Here is a 22,030-nt window from a genome sequence, read left to right as displayed (position 1 = left end):
TCTAAAGTGTAGCCCCGATCTTAACCTTTTCCACGTGATTTCTGCTACCATATAAATTTGTGATGTATTAGCCAAGATGAACAATCACAGAAAACAAGCTTTGTTCGCTACCTTCTTCGTTCTCATGACTACAATGGGTATATACAGCCGCCGAAGAAATAACAGTTGTTTACGGATATATGAGATCCTCATTGTATTTTTCGGCAGATGGGATAGTGAAGTGGAATTATTTGCTTATATTATTATTTGTTTATATGCGCGATTAACTAAAAAAACGATGTATATTAAATCTCTTAGCTGTTTTGTTAGAAAAACGTGGATCGCAGAGCTGGAATCTATAAAGTAATTGATTGTAATGCTACCAGTGATGAGAACAATTTTATCATCATCTGCAAGTTGGCCTCTAAACTATAGCCACCACGCTCGCACCAAATGTCATCTACGCTAGAATGATATTGGGTTCTCGTTGACAAGACGGCATCAATCATCCAGCATCAATCATCCAGATGTATGGAAACGTTTTCACTTTGCGTCAGTATTTTGTCAATTGTATACCAAGCAACTATCATTATACATGTACCCCATTGGCTGAACGGTTTTGTGCTGATCCCAGCTTGGTGTGTACGAATTTGCTAGATATCTGAAAACCAAAGAGAATTTCGGACTTTCGGATATTAGGTGAAACATAAAATATACTATGTACCTTAACGGGTGAATATTTTGTGACTAACCTGCAGAACACCGGAGTATTGATCTATTGTTTGATACTTAATCTTACCTTAGATTGACTTTGTTTCATGAAAGCCATGGAGGTGTATCCAGGGTTGCCAGCATGAACTAGTGAATTGCCCAATTAATGGAGGATGTTAGGTAGAGCAACAAATTTCTCGGCTAACTAGCTGCAAATACTAATGTCACGTAATCCGCAGCATTAGACAAAACGACTAAAAACATCTCAAATATCCTTTGAGGTGTTGATTAACACTTAACAGCTTTCTACTTCCACTAGTTTTGAAAGACTGCATCCAAGTTACTGACATCATGAAATGCGTACGCATTTCGCTTTAGTTTCAGGAAAGAAAACAATGACTCTGACTGATTTAGCTCATCATCGCTACTTATGGCAACGGTTTTATTTGTCTAATGTGTCAGACGAAGTTTATAAGACAAGAACTTGAAGTCCACTAGCCTGTTAGTTTTTTTCATTTTACGAACTGACTGGCTTCTAGAATGTGTGCCAAACAAAACCCAGAATATAAGGCAGCCTGTCTGTTTTCAAATCAAACAGAATGATTGGTGTGGTATTCGAAGATTGAACAGTACACAGTCCATGGATTCGAACAATCTCTTACTTGATTTGAATCTTGATAGAGGCGGGCAAACGTGGGAGAGTTCTAGCTCATTCAAATGTCTTTGCATGTGTCGGCTATAATCCGCTCTACTTCTAGCAAAAGCGTTTGCGCCAGCCGTTGATCCTTAGGTGCTCGCTGTTTTTAAGATGGATTGATTGAGTTGTAACACTGGTTTCTTATTCGTCTTCATTAGTAACTTCTGAAATGCTGAATCCAAGCACCCCGGCTCACGTGAGACAATGTTCGTTGCATCTGTCAGAATTGGGCTTAGTTTTGTTGAGAGAATGAATTATTTCATTTTAAGTGTCAGACTTGAATGGGTTTAACAACTCACGAAGAATAAAGTTAATAATTGTGCATTTTATTGTTGGTTTAACTTTTATCCATTTTGTATGAAAATGTTTGCCGAGTGTCAAGCACAACAACTATGTCCACAATAGGTAATTTCTACACTTAGACTGTAAGCTAATATCGGCAACATTGGGCCTCCCTCCACCTGGTGATAGAAAACTCTCCAAATTCATTTTTATCTACTTTCAAGCTTTGTTCTTTTGTTATATAAATACATACATTCCATCGTGTTTGTTCATTCTTTGCTCGACATTCCGCACCTAAGCTATTTCCTACCGTTTTATTGGAAATTCATATTATGAGTTCATCAGGCTTTTGCTGACAAGTTACTTGAAGTATTGGCGGCTAATAGTTGCAAAGGTTTTCATGCTTTCGGTGAAATGTAAAGAATTATTTTTCTTTTGGCCAGTGAAGTTTCACCAAAACAGCAACAAAGTGTGATACTGAATTTAGTTCAATTGGGGTCTCAAATTATTCCTGGACACACATTTTGTCGCTTCTACAGGCGCGCTGCGACTTGGTGAGGATGTTGGAATTACTTTCTGATACAGTATAGAACTTAGTTTGGCGAGTATTTGTGAGGAAAGATCGAGGCAGAACGCGGACTCCTAAAAGGTGGGTACTCCCAAAAATTCCCACTCGCTTATTAGCCCCCGTGCCAATTATCATTTATTTTTGAAGAGCATGGTCACAAACATAAAAAGTGATTGCAGGCGATGAATGAGGAAGAGTAACAGGAGAATATGGGAGAAAAGAGAGAAACGTCTCATTCGAAATCATGCCAAGGTCAGTTCCAGTCTGATGAGGGGAATCCCAAAGTGTAAAGATTTTGGTATGGGAACACGCGTCTAAGGACCAACAACCAAAGAAAGGACAAACAATGGTGAATGCTCTTCAAGGCGCAATGTGCGCTAGCACAGTAAAGACTCGCACATCAGGCAACAAAGTGTCCGTCATACTGGGTCGTGTGAGATTAAATGGCAAGAATGCACCTTCACCGCCATGTGCCAAGAATAAAAGTGTCATAAGCACGAAGGGAGCCCACAATCGCAAGCAAACACAAGTCACTGACTGCGACCTTAGGAAGTCCCAGTCCAATAACAGCCTTGGCGGATTGAGGAAAGCAGATCCCTCGATAAGAGATGATCATTGGTTGGTGGACCAAAAAGTCGCTATCACAACCGATGGCATGTAGGACTGAGATTATGGCGAGGGAATGTTCATCAGCACCATACTTCTGCTTCTTCTCACTCCACACTGTCACTCCACGCCCATCCGAGACTATGCTGACGTCTATTACAGTTGCACGGCGATCTCGAAGAGCGATTAGGTCAGGTTTGACGAACGACGTAGAAGTAGGGGCTCTCAACTACTCGAAGACGGTGTACCCCAGTCGACGGAGACGTTTTGCAAGTTCCCTTGCAACCCGATTATGACGAGCACATCTGGCATCATGCGTAATCCAGCAGGATTGCAAAATATGCACCAAACTCTCCGGTTGGCCACAGTTTCCACGACATAAGATCGTCTGGCCACCATGACCATGCCGAGCGCTTCTAACTCTCGTCCTAAGCGGGTTGCATCGGAGCTTGATACCGCGGATCAATATCCGTGGAAACACTCGTTCTGGGACTACGAGCCATCGATTCGGGAGAGGCGAAGTGACCAACTCTCGTAAACCACATACTTACTCATGCGGCTGGCGCTGGCAGCAGCTCACCTAATTCCTTCCGTATATTGTAGGGATTTCCTAGTCTCATCGGTATTGTTATATTTTGTCAATACGTTTAGTTCCATTACAGTCATTTTCCCGCCAGACCTAAATTAAAAATCACCATTTATTTCGGATCTCATGCACGAAACCTTTTAGTCCTCAACTAGAGTTCGGACCATGTGAGACGAATTCGTAGCCTGAAGTGGTTTATTGACAATTCGGCGTTTTGAACTCAAACGGCACACTTCAGAATGTGCACCTTCATTTGTAAACCAAAAGCAAACAATTTAGCTCACTGAAAATATCCATAAATTTTTTTTCTAGTGCTTCGAATCCGGCAGTATCCATGATTGAAAAGTGTACCATACCCATATCAACTTAATTCATTCATGCAAGCACAAAACTGTTAACATAAGTGTCTTCTCTTGTATATCTTATTGATTTGTGTGCTGTTTTCCCATCAGCTAGCACAACCGGCTTCAGGATTTTCCACCGTGTTTTGAGTATGGATAATATTTTTTGCACTTGGATATGATTCTTAAAATTTGGGAAGAAATGCATCAGTGTCCAATAACAACGCTCCGCTACCTGTAATGATGACGCTTTTAGATCAACACTGGCTAGTTGCAAACTTAAAAGCATCCCACAGACCATCCCATAATGACTAATGTTAAGAGATGTCACCAAAATCCTTGCTATTAGTTTCAATAACATGATGAATTGATAAACCCAACTGTTATTAAAACTCAACAGTGATGTAACCAATACAGCAGGCTCTTTATAGAAGAAGCTACATCAGTAAGTCCGTTCTTTTGGTACATCCACCCGTCCACCTGTTTTATGTAATTTTTTGTTTAACCATGTTCCAGGTGGTGTTGGTCATGTTCAACCCATTTCTGTAATCTTGGAGTATTTTGTTTCTTTTTTATCAGAACGGAACCGGACAGACCTCCAAACTAAAGCCAGCTTTGGAGATAGTTCAGAACAAGCATTTCCAGACACACATTCTTAGCAATTTACTATCTTTAGGGAGGCCGATACCTCTTGTATCATCATCTTGCCCTTAAATTATTTTGAATAAAAAATGGCGGAGCCAAACACAAGTGATGCGAGAAGACATGCATGCTTCAGGGATCATATGGCATTCATGAACATCGGTGCACGGGTTAACGCTTACACAAGCCTAGATCATTTCGAATACCCTTCAGTGAGGATAATCTTACTGACCAGGCATATCATTCTGGAAACTAAAACAAAGAAATCGAGCTGGGACGACGCTGTAATTTTAAAGTTTACCTCATCGCGATGTTAATCGACCTTTCTTAGCTTCATTCATCATATGGCATTTGTTCACTGTATTATGTCCCTAAGTATGTTAAGCTGTGTGACAAAACAGTGTAAGCAAGAGAGGCTCCAAGTTAAAATAGTTCCTAGTGCATTGTCAGTTTGTTACTTTTTGACCAAATGCTACGTGGGGCACTATCTTTGAATGGAAATGCAATCCACTGGTAAAGCAGACAATAGTGGTCAGCTAAACCGCTTGATTTTTTATCGCAACAACGCTTTTTATAAGACAAAACTGGTAGTCAATGAAGGCTTTGCTGTGACACAGAAAGCAAACAGGCGGGGCAATAAAAATAAACCATGGTTAGACTGCTCATCCAGAAAAGAACACATTTTTCTCACAGCTACGAACGTAAATTTATGCAACAACAGAGTGAGAGGGACATAGCTGTTAGATGAATGGCTTTGTGCACTTTCGCCCGTCGTGAACTACAGCTAAGTTAGTGAGATAACAATCCGAGTCTTCAAAACGTTTCCCAAACGGGTCAAACGATGTGACCAGGGTGCAACTAGTCTTTTCGAACTCACAGCACTAGCTTCAGTTGACTGACCAATATGCCTGGAGAAATTATGGTTCCCTTGACCGATCGCAAGTTTTCATGATGCTGGAAGATGACTGAATAGTAAGTATTACTGCACTTGACTGTGGTGAAATGCTTCGTACTCGACGAAATCAAAAATTTGTCCGCTGAAAACTTGTTAACATCCTCATCAAGAAATATGGCAAGAAGTTGATTGGGATAAAGTTCCTCGGTCTGAGTTTCAAACATTCTGTCAGCTCTACTAATAAAATGACAGGTGAATGAAACTTACTTTGACATTTTGGTTAGAGGTAGTTAGGCTGACTTCTTGTTCAGTTTCATGTTGAGTTGCACGGCACAACACGCTATACGGTCGCCTTCAACGCAATTAATGTATCATCACCGGCAAAAAATATAATACAAGCAGGACTATCTAATGGCAGCATTTTTCATACGTAGCACCCATTCGGTGCTCGGCTGACATGCCACCAGAAGGAAGCACGAGAGACATTTTGGTTAGAGGTTTTAGGCTGACTTCTCGTGCAGTTTCATATTGAGTTGCACGGCACAGCACGCTGTACGTTCTCCTTCAACGCAATTAATGTATCACCACCAGCAAAAAATATAATACAAGCAGGCCTATCTAATGGCAGCATTTTTCATATGTAGCACCCATTCGGTGCGCAACTGACATGCCACCAGAAGGAAGCACGAGAGCTGGAATACTACCAGGTTGCCCGAGCCTAGACAGGGGATTCAAGAGGTAGTGATCCAGCTCGAACCACGGAACTTCTGGTCAGTAAATTCGCGATCTAACCACTGAGCCATCTTGCCCCTGATGGCAACATACACTGCTTCATATCATCATGCGCTTCTTAACGTGCATACAGATAATTATTTGACCGTAATGCCCTTTTGAGCATTGAGTCACCCCATTAACTGTAGCCGTCATGCATGCTATTTTGGTCCTGTGAAAAGAAGTGTACAAATAAAATTTTAAGGTAAAGTTGGTGGACACCGGTATATTATTGGTATTATCCCATCCAGGTAGTTTCACTTTACACAGAACTGATACTGAAACGCATGGGATTCTTTGGATTGAGCAGTATAGAAGTTGACTTCGAATTTGGTGGATGTTATTCAAATCGGAAAGTAGCTTCTCAACCTATTCCTAGTTTTGCACTGAATAAACTGTGATTCGAATGTTTTTGAATTGACTCCCACTTCCTCCATTTAGTTTAGTGAAGGCAAAAGTTGACTTGAAGAAATTTTCCATGGCTGGTCCATCACTTTGTTAGCATCTGTTAAGTTACAAGAAGAGATTAACGTTTTTCATTGCATTATGAATAACTGCCTTCAGGTGGAATAAAAACTTGCGATCTCAGGCAGCGGTACGTTTGTAAACAAAAACTCCATATCGAAAGAGCAAATGGTCGAATAAGAAGCGTTGGTAACCTCTGGTCGCGTTGAACGTTTCCGGGTACTTTTCAAACAATCCATTTAGTTAGGGAATGTTGTGATGGGGCGGTCGTAACCAGAATAAGGGCGATTGGGTACACTGGATTAATGAGTCTTGTGTAACTTTAGAGTGTGATGTCCGATAGGTTTGAGGTTGTTAAACTCAGCACGTAATATAAAATCAGCAAACAAAGCAATATGCAATTGACGATTGATATGGTTGTCCACTAATGATAAAGTAGAAATGAAATGACTGAGCATCAGTTTAAGCATGTTGGTTCTATGAGAAATGTTGAGTGATTCGCCAAGTAGTTTTCCGAAACCACTTAATGCATGTCTTAAAAGTGATTTTTAATGCTTAGCAACTCGGTACATAAATGGTAGATTTGTGAGGCCATCCCAAGTGGGGTCTTGTTGTCTGCCCCGAATGATCGCTGTTTGTATTCAACTACTGTAGACACATTTAACATGTATTTTGTTGCACTACATTGCGCATCAATATGCCACAAGTAAATTATGAATATCCAGGCAACGGTCTTGTAAGGCTGGAGTTCCACCAAGTAGTACATTGTAGTGGGAGTGGACAACTGCAAAGCTGCAAAGCCGATGTTGCCGAAAGCATTTTAATTGACATGGTCTGTTATTCAGATCGGAAAAAATGGTGTGAATAGAGCAAAGCAAGCAATAGAAACATTACCTCAGGAATGAGACTGACGTAGTAGGACGGTAAAGATGCAAGGACTGTTCTTTCAGAAATCGTATACAATCCCTTAATGCGTGGTACGATGATAAACATCAACTAATGTGTTGCTTGACTATACGGTGATTTTTTGTATATGTCAAAATCGTAAGCACACCTGTTCAGCACACTTCTCGGTGCAAGTTCATCCCATTTATCTTGCGTGATTTTTAACCTAAGAAACACGCAATTTTAGCCAGATAGCCTTCAAATACAAAGAAACATCGACTTGATTATTTTGAAGTTACCATAGTAAGAATCAGCAACCTGATGTTTGAGATCCACATCAAAAGATCGTTTGCCTAAATTTTACGAAAACTTCTGAAGTATTTATTATGCAAAAAGACTTAAAATTAAACTGTCTCATTTTAGCATTCTTTTGGGCAGTAACACATGTTACTGTCCGCTTGACCGGGAGTAAGGTGGAAATATCTGGGACCAAATTCAGCAAAACATGAACCATAAATCAAGCAAGTGGGAAAAACATCTTTTGATACAGCCCAAAGTTTTCCGTGAAAAAAAGCACTGTTTACTTAAACGAATCACGAGCTACAAAAGGAGCATTGAAATTATTTGCATTGAAACTAACTTAACATAATAAGCAAGAAATAACTCAGTGTACAAATAAGCGAAGAAAAAATATACTTACCACACCAAGTATCGGCAAACTTGAGTCACGAATATGTGGTGTGTATCCGTCGGAATCTGACCATGTTAGTGGGTTTCGATCCGAAATATACGAAGTCTGCAGAGCATTCACTTCATCGGAAGTTTTGACCACAGACCCCTTACTTTCGTTGACGTTGTTGAACGGAAGTGGCACTTCCGTATGTAATGCATCCATGCTTACGCGCTTTAGTTTTCCAAACCAGAATCTTTGCAGAAACCTGTATGTCTGACAACATCGAGCCAAAATGATGACTGCATCTAACAGCAGTAACAATAGTCGAACTTGAGTGAGGCTCAGAAAGTAGTTGCTTGACGAATAAGCTCCTGACTTTGTTGCAACATTCAGTCTCAGTTGGCCTTGTGCATGCTGAATATGTCTGATCAGGGGGAAATGGTAGTCAATAAATTTGGGTCTATAAGGTTCGCGTCGACTTAAATACATCTACTACAAAATATATATTATCCGATAGTAAGCAAATATACGTTATAGTTTTTGTGTTCAGTGGGGGACATCGAGTTCTTAACAGAGTAATCACTGAGCCAGTGGGAAACTGGTTAACTAAAACCAAATAATCTAAGCCAACAAAGAGCAGAGTTAACTTTGAATGCAGAGTATGTTAATAATAGTTGTTTCCTCGTGGTAGTTTATTGTTTAATTGACAACCCAACTTTGGAAACCAACATTTCAAATAGCCTACGTTACATAACCTTTAAGTCACCTAACAAAGGAAAAATAAGGACATCTTTCCTAAAATTAACGTAGAAAATATGCCACCTTGTTGTGGAGAATCCCTCATAATAGAACTATTCACAGAGTTGCTGAAAACTTTTCTACCTTGCGAGGAGTTTCCTTTATGAAAATATACCTCGATACCTTGAATAGTTTCTTAACTGAAACATGAGATGACCTTTGTGCAGCACGTTCAATTGAAGAATTTCATGAACGAGAGATTCGAGTCTCGTGCGAAAACCAAATTGATGTGCAAGTGAGTGTATTTGTCGAAAAATTCCTCATGTTTAAAGATAAGCTTCTGGATGATGCAATTTCTATGTAACAAATTAAGGTAAAATTCACCAGCTTAGTCTATTACAGTGGAGATAATTTATTATCCTGCTAGCAACTTTTTTTTTAATGACAACTACCAAAAGTTAGTTGCAACTATGATATTGAATGAATCAATACATCATTTTTACAGGAGGGAAGATCTTCCGGCAAATTTGTGCAGGTATGAGATTACGCATGGAATTTTGTGGTTGCGTGATAATGAAGCTTCAGTGGCCCTCTTGGGTATCGTAGACTATGATCAGGATATTGAACTCATTTGGTGTATTCTCATGTCTTTTTCTCAGTGTTACTTCTGTCCATGTTCTGTCCGCCCCATTTCAAATGAGGAATAAGGTAAACGATTACTTAAGGCAGATGACTATTTATTATATCTGTGTTGCAGGATACTGGTAGTCCACTGATAGTTGGTATCTAGTGCAGCTTTATATATGGGTAGCAAACTTTTATCATTAGTTGAGTGGACATATCGGTAGTAAGCCCATTACTGCACGATATCAGTATTTTGACTTTTGGAAAGAGTATTTAATGCCAGTCCTCGTTGAACCGGTCTCAATCGGTTATTGGGTTTACACAAACCAGGATAACCCCGTCTTACTTAAATGTTCAAGCACCCTCATCATTGATAAAGGCATGCTACTAGCTAAGAAAATAATGGTGGAGATAGCTTTGATTTTGCTGTTTCACAAGGATGCTAGACATCCGCGAAATATTTATTCCGAAGCTGAGCTTCGTGGATTCATTAGGAACCATTGGTGAAGGGCTAGTTAAGGGAGCACTTCCGATAAATTAACCAACTAAACATGAGTCACATGCTTTCCAGGACATGCTTCAATTATTTGCTTTAGTCGGCAAGACACTACATTCATTTCTATAGAGAAAACGTATTCTGTGGCACACGAGACTTCTGACACATAAAGTGAAATGAGATTTTGAAAGATACCCTCATCTGTAAATCAAAATGGTTTTTGCGGGAGAATCAAGTGAATATCTCGTTTATGATGTTGTGTTCCTGAACAAAGTTGGTGGATGCCTTAAAAGCAATTTAGCAAAACGTTAGTCAAACCATCATCGGAACGCTTATATGCAATGCAGCGAAGAGGTTAGCAATATATTTGAAACAAAATGGTCAGTGAAAACATGCGCAATTGATGTGCAAGTGCATTTACCAAATTCCGTACAATCCAGCTAGAACGTAAGGTTTACGGAAACTCGGGGACTGAGCCTATCTGATGAGCCTCAAGAAGGACGAAACCGGTCGTGGGCTGTAGAAGAGTTTTTAGCAACCATGTTACTGAGTTCCTTTATGAAATGACATTTCTTCGAAGATTTCCCTATTCTGGCACACTACTGTACATCCAACGGTAAGTCTGCTTTTGGGTATATTTAATTTCTAATCATACAGCTGAACGACACCTGCCATTCGGCTGGAGACCAGTCAGTTAGGGATGCATATTTTTAAGGGTGCTTGTTACTGGAATCATGCACTCTAATCGTCTCTGTCTACCAAAATACTTCAGAAGAAATAAACCTACGTGATGTGCGAGACAGTAATATGGTTGCTTAGACACTGATTGCTACTTGCATTGTTTTGCTTCGAGGATCTTGCATTGCGTGCTTAAATGAACATCCAGATCAACGTCAGGTCACCGTGCTTTTGAATGTATTTTATACAAACACGAATGCACTTTTGTCAAAACGGAACTCTTCACACTTTCCCGCTATTTTGAAGTTTGAACATTTTCTTCAGCAGACAATCGAATGTAAATTCATCCTTCTCAGGGGAAGCCATTAATCAGAGAGACTGCCCGGTACTCTAGAAGCGAACTTAATTCAGTCATTTGTACTGCATTTTTGGAAATTGCAGTTTGGGAAGAATGGGTGAAAGTGATTTTGTGTGGGACGAAACTGGAACTGCACGCCGTTCGACGATCAGCCAATAACCTCACGATAGACCACAATTATGTTGCATGCAAGAAATGCTAAACAACTGCACAACTGTAAAAATTACATAAAGGTTTCGCCCGGAGCCAAATCCACTGCTGCATACGAGCCAGTAAGCGCGATATAAAAGAAAATGAACCTCCTCAAGACTGAGCCAAGCGTAGGATTGTTGACACGAATGCAGCAAAATATGCATTGTCACATCGTTGTGAAACGAGCTGGCGCCACCAGTTCATTCGGCTAACCATAACATTATATCCTATCCCATTAGCATACAATCGCAAACAAGTCTTTAAGTCTTTTAACGAACAGTTTGATTGCGTTTAAGCGGCAGAGGTACACCTATAACCCTTTTTGGATTACTTGAGCAATGTAGGACTCACCAGGTTAGTTTAACCCATTTAACTAAATCGTCATTTGTGTGTATGAAGCTGAAATCGTCCACAATCTCAAGTTCATATAGTTTTATGCTACAAGCTGCTTGCTAATAAGAACATATTGTTGCGCTGAAAAGAATGGACTAGAATAGTAACTAAATCCTAAAGTCTTATTCAGATCTATGTTGTACAGAACCTATTTAAGGGGTTGTATACGCCATAATTTATGCTTCTCTGGTAATTTCTCCACACGACAAAAAATGTATACACCATCAACGATGTCCATTTTCATATAATTTGTGTGGGTTAGTAATGACTCTGAATCAGAATTTTTAGTAACTTTCCACCATTCGTGAGCAGTTGGGATGCTTAAAGTTCATGGAAATCCTCATAGGGAATCTGACAAAAATCGAACTTTTCGGCCTGGACGCAAGTATTAAGTGTAGAAAATTTTTTGGAATCCTGGTAAGGATAACACAAACTATGGAGAGTATAGATAGTAGATAGATTATTTACTTTTATTACCTCACCCGAGTTTACTTGTTATGTCGGTGAGATGCACTAAACAAAAAACTAACGGATGAAACTTTCCAGACATCTCATAACTTTTGCACACTACTCGGTTGGTTTTAACGGTGAAATTGAAGTGGGCAAACTGTTCAAATTTTAACCGGAACGTCAACTGACCGATCTATTTGAATCCAACACAACAAAACATACTTTGCTTTGTCTAGTAAAACCGTCGCTATATTTTTCTCAAAGAAAATCGCTGCATAGCAGTTCCATAATATCGGCTGCATTGGATTCCTCAATTATTTTGCACCGTTAAACTGTCACAGGTGTTCAGTCTACTTATTATTTGTCCATTGTGTATGTACGGTTGCGCGAACTTCATCTCAACCGGCTGCAAAAAAAACAGTCCAGATTCGACTGTTCTCGCAAACGAATAACGTGTGGAAACTGATGAACGGCTTTCAGTCATAGTGGCCGAACAACTGATGCAGCCTGTCATTCAACAGTGGTATGAGTGTCTAATGGGGTTTTTGACAAATGACGCTAAACACCCGGTGATATCTGAAAGCCAACTCAAAATTTGCAAAAAATGGTTAGTGGTTCGTACGCCGAGAGAGGCAAGTCGGCGACTGAGCAGCATAACTTATTCACCCATGCCAGGTTGCGCTGAGGGCTGTTGGGCGCTTGTATCCTATACCTTATAAGATGCTATTTAGCAGTTTCGCCCAAAACCGTTTGAGATGTTGGTTGGGTGTATATTTTTCATTGGCTTATGAACTTGCTATTAGATAGGCGAATCACTGATCGTACTTCTCGTCTGAAGCTAGTGCAATTGTGACTACTGCAGCCCTTAAAGGAAGCGAATTTAGTCCAGGCCAGATGCACTAAACTTCAAAAGAATTAAAGTCACTCGATTCAGCATTGCTTAAACTTTGTAGGCGAACACATGCTGAAATTGGTTTGTACACTAATTTGCCATGCACAAACCCTGACCCGAAAATTACAAATATCTCAGTGCAGGTGTTTGCTGTCAACAGCGGCACCACAAGGCAGATGTCCCGATAAGACCAATTGTGGATGGTAAAGGCTTGCCACTACATGAGCTAACCAGATTCTTAGCTGATATACTAAAATAACTCACGGGGAAATTGAGGAATCCGTACGACATTGCCGATAAGGTCCCAGGGCTTCCCTTGGAGATGGACGAAGTTCTCGCGAGCATTTACGTAGTCTGAATGTACACAAACACACCTAGGGCAGATGCTCGGGAGATGACTAAGAGGTTGGTACTGGCAGTCATGACACTCGAGGAGCAGACATATCTCTCGATGGATGAAATATTTGGGGGCATATGAGTGTGTCTGAATCTCGATCAGTTTGTTGTCGACACAATTGTTTACAAGCAAGAGCAAGGTCTTGCGATGGGATCTTCAATATCCCCAGTTTAAGCCAATATTAATAATGGGGACTTTGAACACATACCTTTTGCCGGATATCACAGAAAGTTTTTGGGTCTTATTTTGACGATACCTTTGATGAAAGCAAGCTAGATAACGTCTCAATAGTTTAAATCCACACATCCAACTAAGCATGGAGATAGAGTCCACCTCGAGCACATTACCCTTCTCGGAATGCAAAACATATAAGAGTGGGTAGAAATTGAAGATCATGATCTACCAAGAACCAGCAAACACAGGAACCGCTTTCAACTACTCATCAGCGCACCCAAAGTCTGTATACGCCAGTACTGTCGCACTGATTTTTCGTCGAGTAGGAGTGCTGTGCAAATGGAGGTCAACCGAACAGCAGCTGAAATTGAGAATGCAACAAGACTTCAAGAAATAGGATACGCAGTGAGTTTTATTAGGCATCAACTAAGAAGGATATCGGCTCCGGTATTTAGAGCCAGTAAGGAATGGATCGACACAGCAGTCATTCCATATGAACCGGGGATACCGGAGGTTATTCGAAGACTGCTGAACTTAGCCAACATTGGAGTAGCTTTCCAGAAGTGAAAAACCGTACCCTCAATTTTGATGCAATTGATTGATCCCCTCCCGATTAGAACTACCATGGACGATGTGTATTAAATTAATTGCAACGATTGCACTAAGGTTTACATAGGACTGCCAGGGAATCGCACATCAGAATCGGTGATCATAAAAGGAAGTTAAACAAACCACCAAGGAATGCGGAAGAATAACAAACGGCGGTCAACGACTCATGGATAGCGGTACACGCCTGAGATGCGAAACATAGATTAGATCTGCACAATGTGGAGGGTTCAAGACGGAGACTGCGATTCACACCACAGCGGCTGATAGACAAGGCGGTGGAAATCACCAAGCACCACAGCGTGAACTGAATCGAGCGTGTGTAACTGACGAGCGTATGGAAAGCTGTCTTGGATAACATGAGCTGACACGTGACTGTGTGGTAGTCAATCCACGTAGAATCATTAGGAAAAACAAACAGGTTGCGGAAATCCCAATCCGACCAAAGTTCACAGAATCCCTCTTACACAATTATCGCGGCAATTGCCCACTCACACACAGCACATTTTTTGCCGCACAGGACCTACACGAACGCCCAAAGATCGATGGGGAACCTTTAACAGCAAGGCCAGAACTAGTTGCTATTTAAAATAATCAAGCTGTTTGTGGTGCGGCTGGTTTGGGTCGAACATCATAGTGATCATTTACTTCCCAGCATAATGAAAAATAACTATTATTTCTACCGATTCCGGGGGACTACACATCTTAGTTGCAAAAGGACTGACTAAATTGTAACTTGGATTACCTTCATTGATGTCTTTGCCCGTAGAGGTCACGGTGCGCTGTACTGCAGACTGATAGTTACCACTAGTTGAAATGATAAATTCATCTCCTTGTTCTACGATTGAACCTGACTATGATCTGGACCAAACAGATAAGATCGGGAATTAAAGTTTCGGTGACTTGGGTGTGCCTTGCAACCGGCACTTCCAAACTGACCTCCGGTTTTTATAGTCGAACAATTTTCCAGAGTGTTTTAGGAGGCTGAGATAGCTTGTGGTGTGCCCTTTTGAAAACGTCAAACATTGCTTTCGTTTGTAGGCTGGGATCACCAATAGTGCTAAACGAGCTATGGAGAACCGATTCCTTAGTATATTAGAAAATGTCATGATCTACCCAGAATTCGTACGACCGACCATAACACGCACATGAAATATTTCTTCTGCTGAACCATCATGATTGCGAGTTGGGACTTCTCAACACGGATTTCTTGACAAACCCTAAGTTCATCATAAGACCATCGTTGAATATAACAACCTGCGAAACGTACGGTATTCATTTTGCGGTTATCGGCTTACACAGGACTTAACTAATAAGATCTTCATTATTTAATTTGCCACCGGCTTAACAGAAAGTTCATTTGTTCTTAAATTTGCAATGAATTTCATTCACACGATTCGGGTTCACCCACGGACTGCTGGAAATTTCGCACCACTTGCCAAACAAAAACATTTTCTGCACAGCTCAGTTATCTGGTAATTCCGTGGTCAGTTAGGCTAGTTGCTTGTTCTTGTGTCTCGTGTGCTCAATGGGTGTTTGCACACTTGAAAGGAAAACAAGAACAAATAACACATTTTTATTCAAAGCCTTTTTTGTTCACATGGTAATTCGATTTCACGTCCACGTCGAGAAAATTCTGGCCTACCACTGCAGCGAAACAAATGAGAAAAACTAAAGTTGCGCTGCTCGCTTCTTATCAGTACAAGCAAAATCATGTTAACCATCCAAGCCCGACGTTGAAAAAAAACGTTTTTTTTTGTTTTAATTGAGGGAGCAAGAATGTATTTTTCTACACATCCTTAGCCAGACGGAATTTGTGATCATTTTGTGGACTTTCAATTTTGTGATGTTATCCACCTTATTTCCGCATTGCTTTTAAACAGTTCACACATTTTAAGTTTCATTATTGTGATCAAATCGGCATCAGAGTGATATCCATGTTGATTTTATAAATCATGCCTCACAAGTTGAGGGTTATTGGGAATTAGATGGATGAGTCACGATGCACGCAGTGGGGGGCACTCTCTAATCACGTTCACTAGATGCGAAGAACTAACCCACTGAATACGATAAGACTAGTAAAATGTGTCATAATTACTTTGATCATTTTGTGTCTTTATCCCAGATAGTTTGGAGGTAGTATCACATAATTACCGACAACCTATTGGACTAAACTAAAGGTTATCCTGTCTTAGGTCGAAACGAAAATAGTTGCTGCTCATCTAATTTTTATTTGGACATGAGTGCCTGAAATGCTTGGGACAATCTATGCTTCGTCCGGTAAACCCGCAGTCCTCTATTGATAATGGTTTGGGCAGATGGCAAAGATAATCATGAAAAAGAATCCAGTTCCCAGAAGCAAACTTATGATTTTTCAACTGATAAGACCACATTTGTAGAAGAAAGAACGTTGTTTTATTCGCAGTATTTGTAGTTTTTTGACTTTATCGAATGAAATACTATCAACTCACAGCTTTTGTTAAAATTGATCACGAGTTCAATTATTGCCTTTGAAAACAAATACTTTTGTTGAAACTGCTTATAATCCATGTAGGACTCTCTTGAAATGGCATTTTGTATCCCTAGTGTATATCCTGCACGGTGAACAATGATATTTAATCAAGGAATCTATAATAAAATAGTCTTGGCTTTCGTTTTTAATAATTTATCCATTTTGTGTAGAACTGCTACTGGCGGAACTCTCCTGCCGAATGGGATGGAGTAAAACGCCAATTCGTAACATAGACTGCAATGCTGGATACTGCTTTGTGCACAGATGTGCACACAGGAAAATCGCCGAACAGTTGGCCTTTTATTACTTTGGTAGTATTTATCCGGCAGACCGATCATAAACTGCACTTGATCAGCACGTCTGTCAAATCAAAGCTTGCCTTCTCTGTTGACTGGTGGTGCGTGCTAAAAGCACTTCATAATTGTAACAAAGCTATAAATGCGTGTGCGCACATGTGCAGGTGCTGTGTATGATGCCGTCAGGACGTACGCGGCATTTGTTACTCGACAACTGACGTGCACCCGACTCTCACTTGTAACCGCTGTCTAACAGGGTTAATGGCTTTTGTATTAATGGTTCCGTAAACAGGAACAAGCAATTTTTCGCGAATATTTATATGCACCCCAAATTAGATTCGGGTGCAAACTACTTTGTCTGGTTACCGATGAAGGTTTGGTTAACTTGACGCAAATGTACACTACTTGTTGCTCAGAATAACCCTTGTAGTGACTGTTCCAGAGATATTGATCTGCACAGACAGCCTGGCGTCAACCAAAAAAAAATAGAAAGCATTGCAAGTATCTGTAAGAACTGGAGCTTCAGAGCGGTAATAGAGATCTATTTTATTGGTAGTTTTTGGTCTGTCCTATAAAAAGGTCGGAATTATCGAATAGATGGACTATGCCATCCATAAATTCTTAGAATCCTTACTTTCCAACACTAAACTCGAGGCTAAAAATGATTGATCTTGGGAAACTTTTCCTATGGTTGAGTCATACCAGGCAACTATACCAGGATCAGCCGTATGTTGTGTTAGCCTACTTTATTTCACTTTTGTGGACGCTAAATTTGAATAGCTGCTCAGACTGTCAGATACGATGCTGAAAACACAGACCTATTGTACACGAATTTAACCTCCCGGATGCGAACTTGAGTACTTGTTAAGTTGGTCGGCCGTACTGTCAGAAAAAATCGATTCAAGAATGTTCTTTTTGCACATACAGTGAAACAATTTTTAGGCTTAAGTGGACCACCCTACTTGGCGTTTATAAACAGCGGTTGAAAGGAGCAAGAATTCTCAGTGTTTCATTTTGCTACATGTTACTTCCCACTACCTAAAAGTCACGGGAAATCTCAGGTGACAAAAGGCCCATCCGTTAAAAGGTATAAACTGGTCGTTACTTCGTTCTTCCTTCGGCCGCTCGGATATAGTCAAAAGTACAAATTTGTTTACGTGCTATTAATACACAAGCAAATCTACTACATTAAACTGCCATACACAGAACACAACCAACTTGCGCTTCACATTGGGTAATTCCGTCAAATCAACAAAGCAAGTGGAAGGTTGGGTTTAATCAAAGAACATCTTCCAGGCAATTGATCTAAATAAGTTCTCTAGTTTGTACATTACCTCTTTTTTAAAACCGTGCACACCGATTTACTCTATATGCATATGAACAAACCACGGCTCGCACACTAGGTGTTTTCATGAAGGCAAACGTAGAAATCCGTTAGTCAGATATGGTACCATCAGTAAGATACTATCTTGTTTGTTTAGTTTACCTGAATACTGTCCACGTAAGGGACCGTTTGCCGCTGCCCTTAGCCAGTTCAGTGTTTAACGCTTCAAAGTATGTTCACTGGATGCTCCTGTGAATTAGTTTTCTGAACAGTCGTGATAGTTGCGAGAAAAAGTAGCATCGCAATGAGTTAACGCAGGGTTTTTAAACAATACAGCTTAGTTGATAGTGGTTGGTATGTAGTTCACTCAATTTATATTCGTTGCCCCTGTTGTTGGCTGGCTCGACAAGTGTCAGCTCATTGGAGAAAAATCCGTCAGAACTGTGAAGCTATACGAGAGATCTAAAAGTGAAGACTTTGGCAACCTTATGAGTAGTATTTCATCCATCCACCCGTCCATTTCTAAGGAATCGCTTCCTTATCTGAAGCTAACGCAGTAGATACAAGAAGCCTTTTGGATCACTTTAGATAAGCGATATGGAAATCACCGTCAACACTTCCTATTTTCGTTTTAAGACTGCTGGAAAAGCTCTTGACCCCTGATTAGAGGGACTGAAATTTTTTCATGTATAACCTGACGTAACCGATGCACGTGTGTTATGGACGAATTTCGTCGGGTTGATTATGAATTCAAGAACCTGAACATAAATAGATTAATAAACTAAGGTAGATATCAACACATGAGTACATAAAGGGCTATTGTTTGTTTTCTGCGACAAACGGAAGGTGAAACTGAATTAGTTTGCATGATAAAAAATTCGGCCATAGTTGATCTCTGCGTGAAGGTGGTTCGGTGTTAGGAACTCTGTTGAGGATTGTGACTAGTGAGCAGAAATCCATTCACACACCAAAACTCATAATATCACATGACCAACGGACCGAAATACATAAAAAAAATCAGAGTAAGTGCAGGAGCCAGGGATATTGGTCAGCACTGATGGACCATTCAAACATGAAACCCACCGTTGGATTGTATGTTTGCCTCCTTCAAGGAATCCACCAGAGACATGTTGCCAATCCTCGTTGGATAACATGTATCGCTTATCGTAATAACGCATTGACGATAACTTTGCCTTGTGTGGATCACCTTCGCCGACGTCCAAATTTCCGCTAATATCGTAGTGAAAGTATGTTGGCAGGCCGAAAACTTGACTGCGAAAGCTTGAAGAAGATGAATAAATGGGACAGAACAAATAATTCAAGTACTACGAAGTCTGCACAGATGTGCAAAGATCCAACCAAAGTGTTGGTAGATGAAGGACAATATGAATTTATCTTACTTTACACAATTCCCTGTTGTTGGTCACAAAAATGAGTTGAATAAAATTCCAGTTTGTTATTGGAAGAGGCGCACCATAGATTTAGAAGTGCATATCAAGAAACAGCTCTTATTTTCAAGTAAATTCGACAAGATTTGAAAAGGGATATCCATTAGCTGTGAATTAAACACGCGCAGTATATTTTGTCACCGTTATCAATGGTTAATTTAAAATTTAAACCCCGGAAAATTCAGTCAAGTCTATTTGTGATTCCCCAAATTTATTCAGAGAAACCGGTCACATTCGGTGGTTGACTTACTTTACCTGTTTACTAGACTAGTATATGTAAGGACAATTCACTCGGTCAATTTGATCTGATTCATTTTATTTGCCGTTTCGTTTTTCGGTTCATAATTTCATGAACCATATCTGAACTCTGCGCTCTTTCTAAATGCGGGTTCAAATGATTCTTGTGTAGCTAAGCGATTCCAGTTTTCTGAAGAATGTAGGTTCTCCATGGTCCAAAGCTCATCCGATAGGTTAAACTGAGATGTAAAAAATTGTAAAAACGCGCTGACAGCGACCAGCATCGTGATATTACGGAGCCTTTCATCCCTAACACAGCTTGGCAATAGGCTGTTAAGTTAATCCGGATGCAAAATGCTGGTGACGGTAGCGACAGAACGCGTTTTTGACAGCGGTTAGCTCTTCGGAAGTTGCGCTAGCATCAGCGTTGGAGACAGCATACAGCAGGTCGGAAAGTGTGGATTACCGATCGCTGGAATGTAAATCTTAGGAATGTTCTATCCTCTATTCCTGATGTTACTTCATTGACACAAGTTTGCTTTTGACAAGCTGAAAATCCGCGGAAAATTATTAGCATTCAGTGTTGGTGTACACGCAGGTTCGACTTTCTTGAAAACGAAGCGCGGAGTAGATGAGCTAGCAATCAACTATCTTCCTGAAACTATCACTGCCATATCTTAATCACTCGGAAGTTGAGGTAAATTTTTACTCGACTGCTTCCGTGTAGTGATGTCTCATTGTACGGGGACCCCTGGACTTTGCAATCAAAAACCGAATCAATACGGTACGTGCTGCCGTACAAACCAGCATTATTTCCTGGAGTGTTGAAAGTTAGTCACTAAGTGTGAACGTCATAGCTCTCCAACCTAAAAGTTCCTTTGAAACTGAACCTGGAATTTCACTTAGGAATCATTGCAGATTTAATGTCCTTCAAAATCTAGTCCAAACACCTGACAAGCAGTGTGAGCTAGTTTTATTGCATAGACTTCGATATGCCTACTGATAGAATGTCAACAGTTTTCTTCCAGAATACTAGGCTATGGAAACAAGTTCACATCCACCTGAGTTTTTTGTCTTTAGGGCCAAGTGACAAATCGCTAGGAAACAACAAATCTCCTCGGTTATGCTGTGATGAAAGGCTGACTGGCATTCAATTTTTAAAAAGCTGACTTCGTGCTCCAGGAACTACGTTTCTTCATAATGACACTTTACAATGAATAAATTGTCAAATGTAGTCCACCGAGGAAGCTTTGGGAGATATTTAAAATTCGATTCTGATTCCCCGTTGAAAAATTATTCCACTCAGTAATGAACCTGCGAGTGGAATCGAAACACTTCTTACCTGTTCCATATTCGAGCACCCGATAATCTTGCGTGTGCCGGTTGCGGTACTCCGATAAAGTTGGCCAGTTTCAAAGCTCTTGCTTCTCTATGCCGTTTTTGGTTCATAGGGTCCGATGGTGAAATGTCAATATTTTCACTGTAGTATTCGCTATCAGATATTCCGAATAATCCTGTCTCACTGGTTGGCGCGTCGCCCACACGGGTCCAGGAGGTGTTCATCGAACGCCTCGCTGGGGCTACCCAGTTGTTAACAAGAAGGTTGTTTAGCAGGCGATCAAATGGTGTCCACTGATCAATGACTTCAGTGTCCAGTAAATCGCGGATCTGTAGACAAGAGTGAAATGTGCACATTAGGTAATCGCATCATTTGTATGGTGTCAGGGGTAGTCCTGAGATATTTTCCAAGTTGGTATAATGAGTAGCATAGTTCCTGATGTTAGTTATTTTCAAGGAATTGCAACGAAATAATTGGAGTATCGTGTACAGGGTAGCCTGTATCAGTTTTTTCTACCGAAATACTCCCGCACCGTGCCAGTGTATGTTGTTCAAGGACTCCGTTATCCCATTTCCGATGTAAATTGTCCTTCTTGCAATGTACGTTTTTTCTAATACAGTGAACTTAAAGGTGCTTATTCTCAAATCCATGAGTTAAATCTCCAACATTCATTGTCATATGTTTTATTACTTATTCCTTTTTACTGCATCGCTTTGCGGAGCAGTCGAAGAGACCGTAGAAGCTAGCCGGTGAGTAGGCGCAAAATTCGAAGGTG

At 40.4% G+C, this 22,030-nt stretch overlaps 1 protein-coding gene across 1 annotated transcript in view; it reads right to left on the bottom strand.

The window, feature by feature from the left end:
* Positions 1-8,128: 8,128 nt before the first annotated feature.
* The window catches only part of T265_14627 (hypothetical protein), a gene marked incomplete at both ends in the record, with an annotated part of 44,994 nt that continues 31,092 nt past the window's right edge, over positions 8,129-22,030 (bottom strand). Inside the window, 3 exons of the mRNA XM_009174475.1 lie at positions 8,129-8,525; positions 19,315-19,512; positions 21,259-21,584. Of these exons, the coding sequence (XP_009172739.1) occupies positions 8,129-8,525; positions 19,315-19,512; positions 21,259-21,584 (921 nt within the window). The remainder of the gene's footprint in view (positions 8,526-19,314; positions 19,513-21,258; positions 21,585-22,030) is intronic.

This window comes from Opisthorchis viverrini, assembly GCF_000715545.1.
Source record: "Opisthorchis viverrini unplaced genomic scaffold opera_v5_227, whole genome shotgun sequence".
In the NCBI taxonomy this organism is placed as follows: Eukaryota; Metazoa; Platyhelminthes; class Trematoda; order Opisthorchiida; family Opisthorchiidae; genus Opisthorchis; species Opisthorchis viverrini.
The sequence above is the reverse complement of the archived record's forward strand: the minus strand, read 5'-3'. Positions and strand labels throughout refer to the sequence as shown.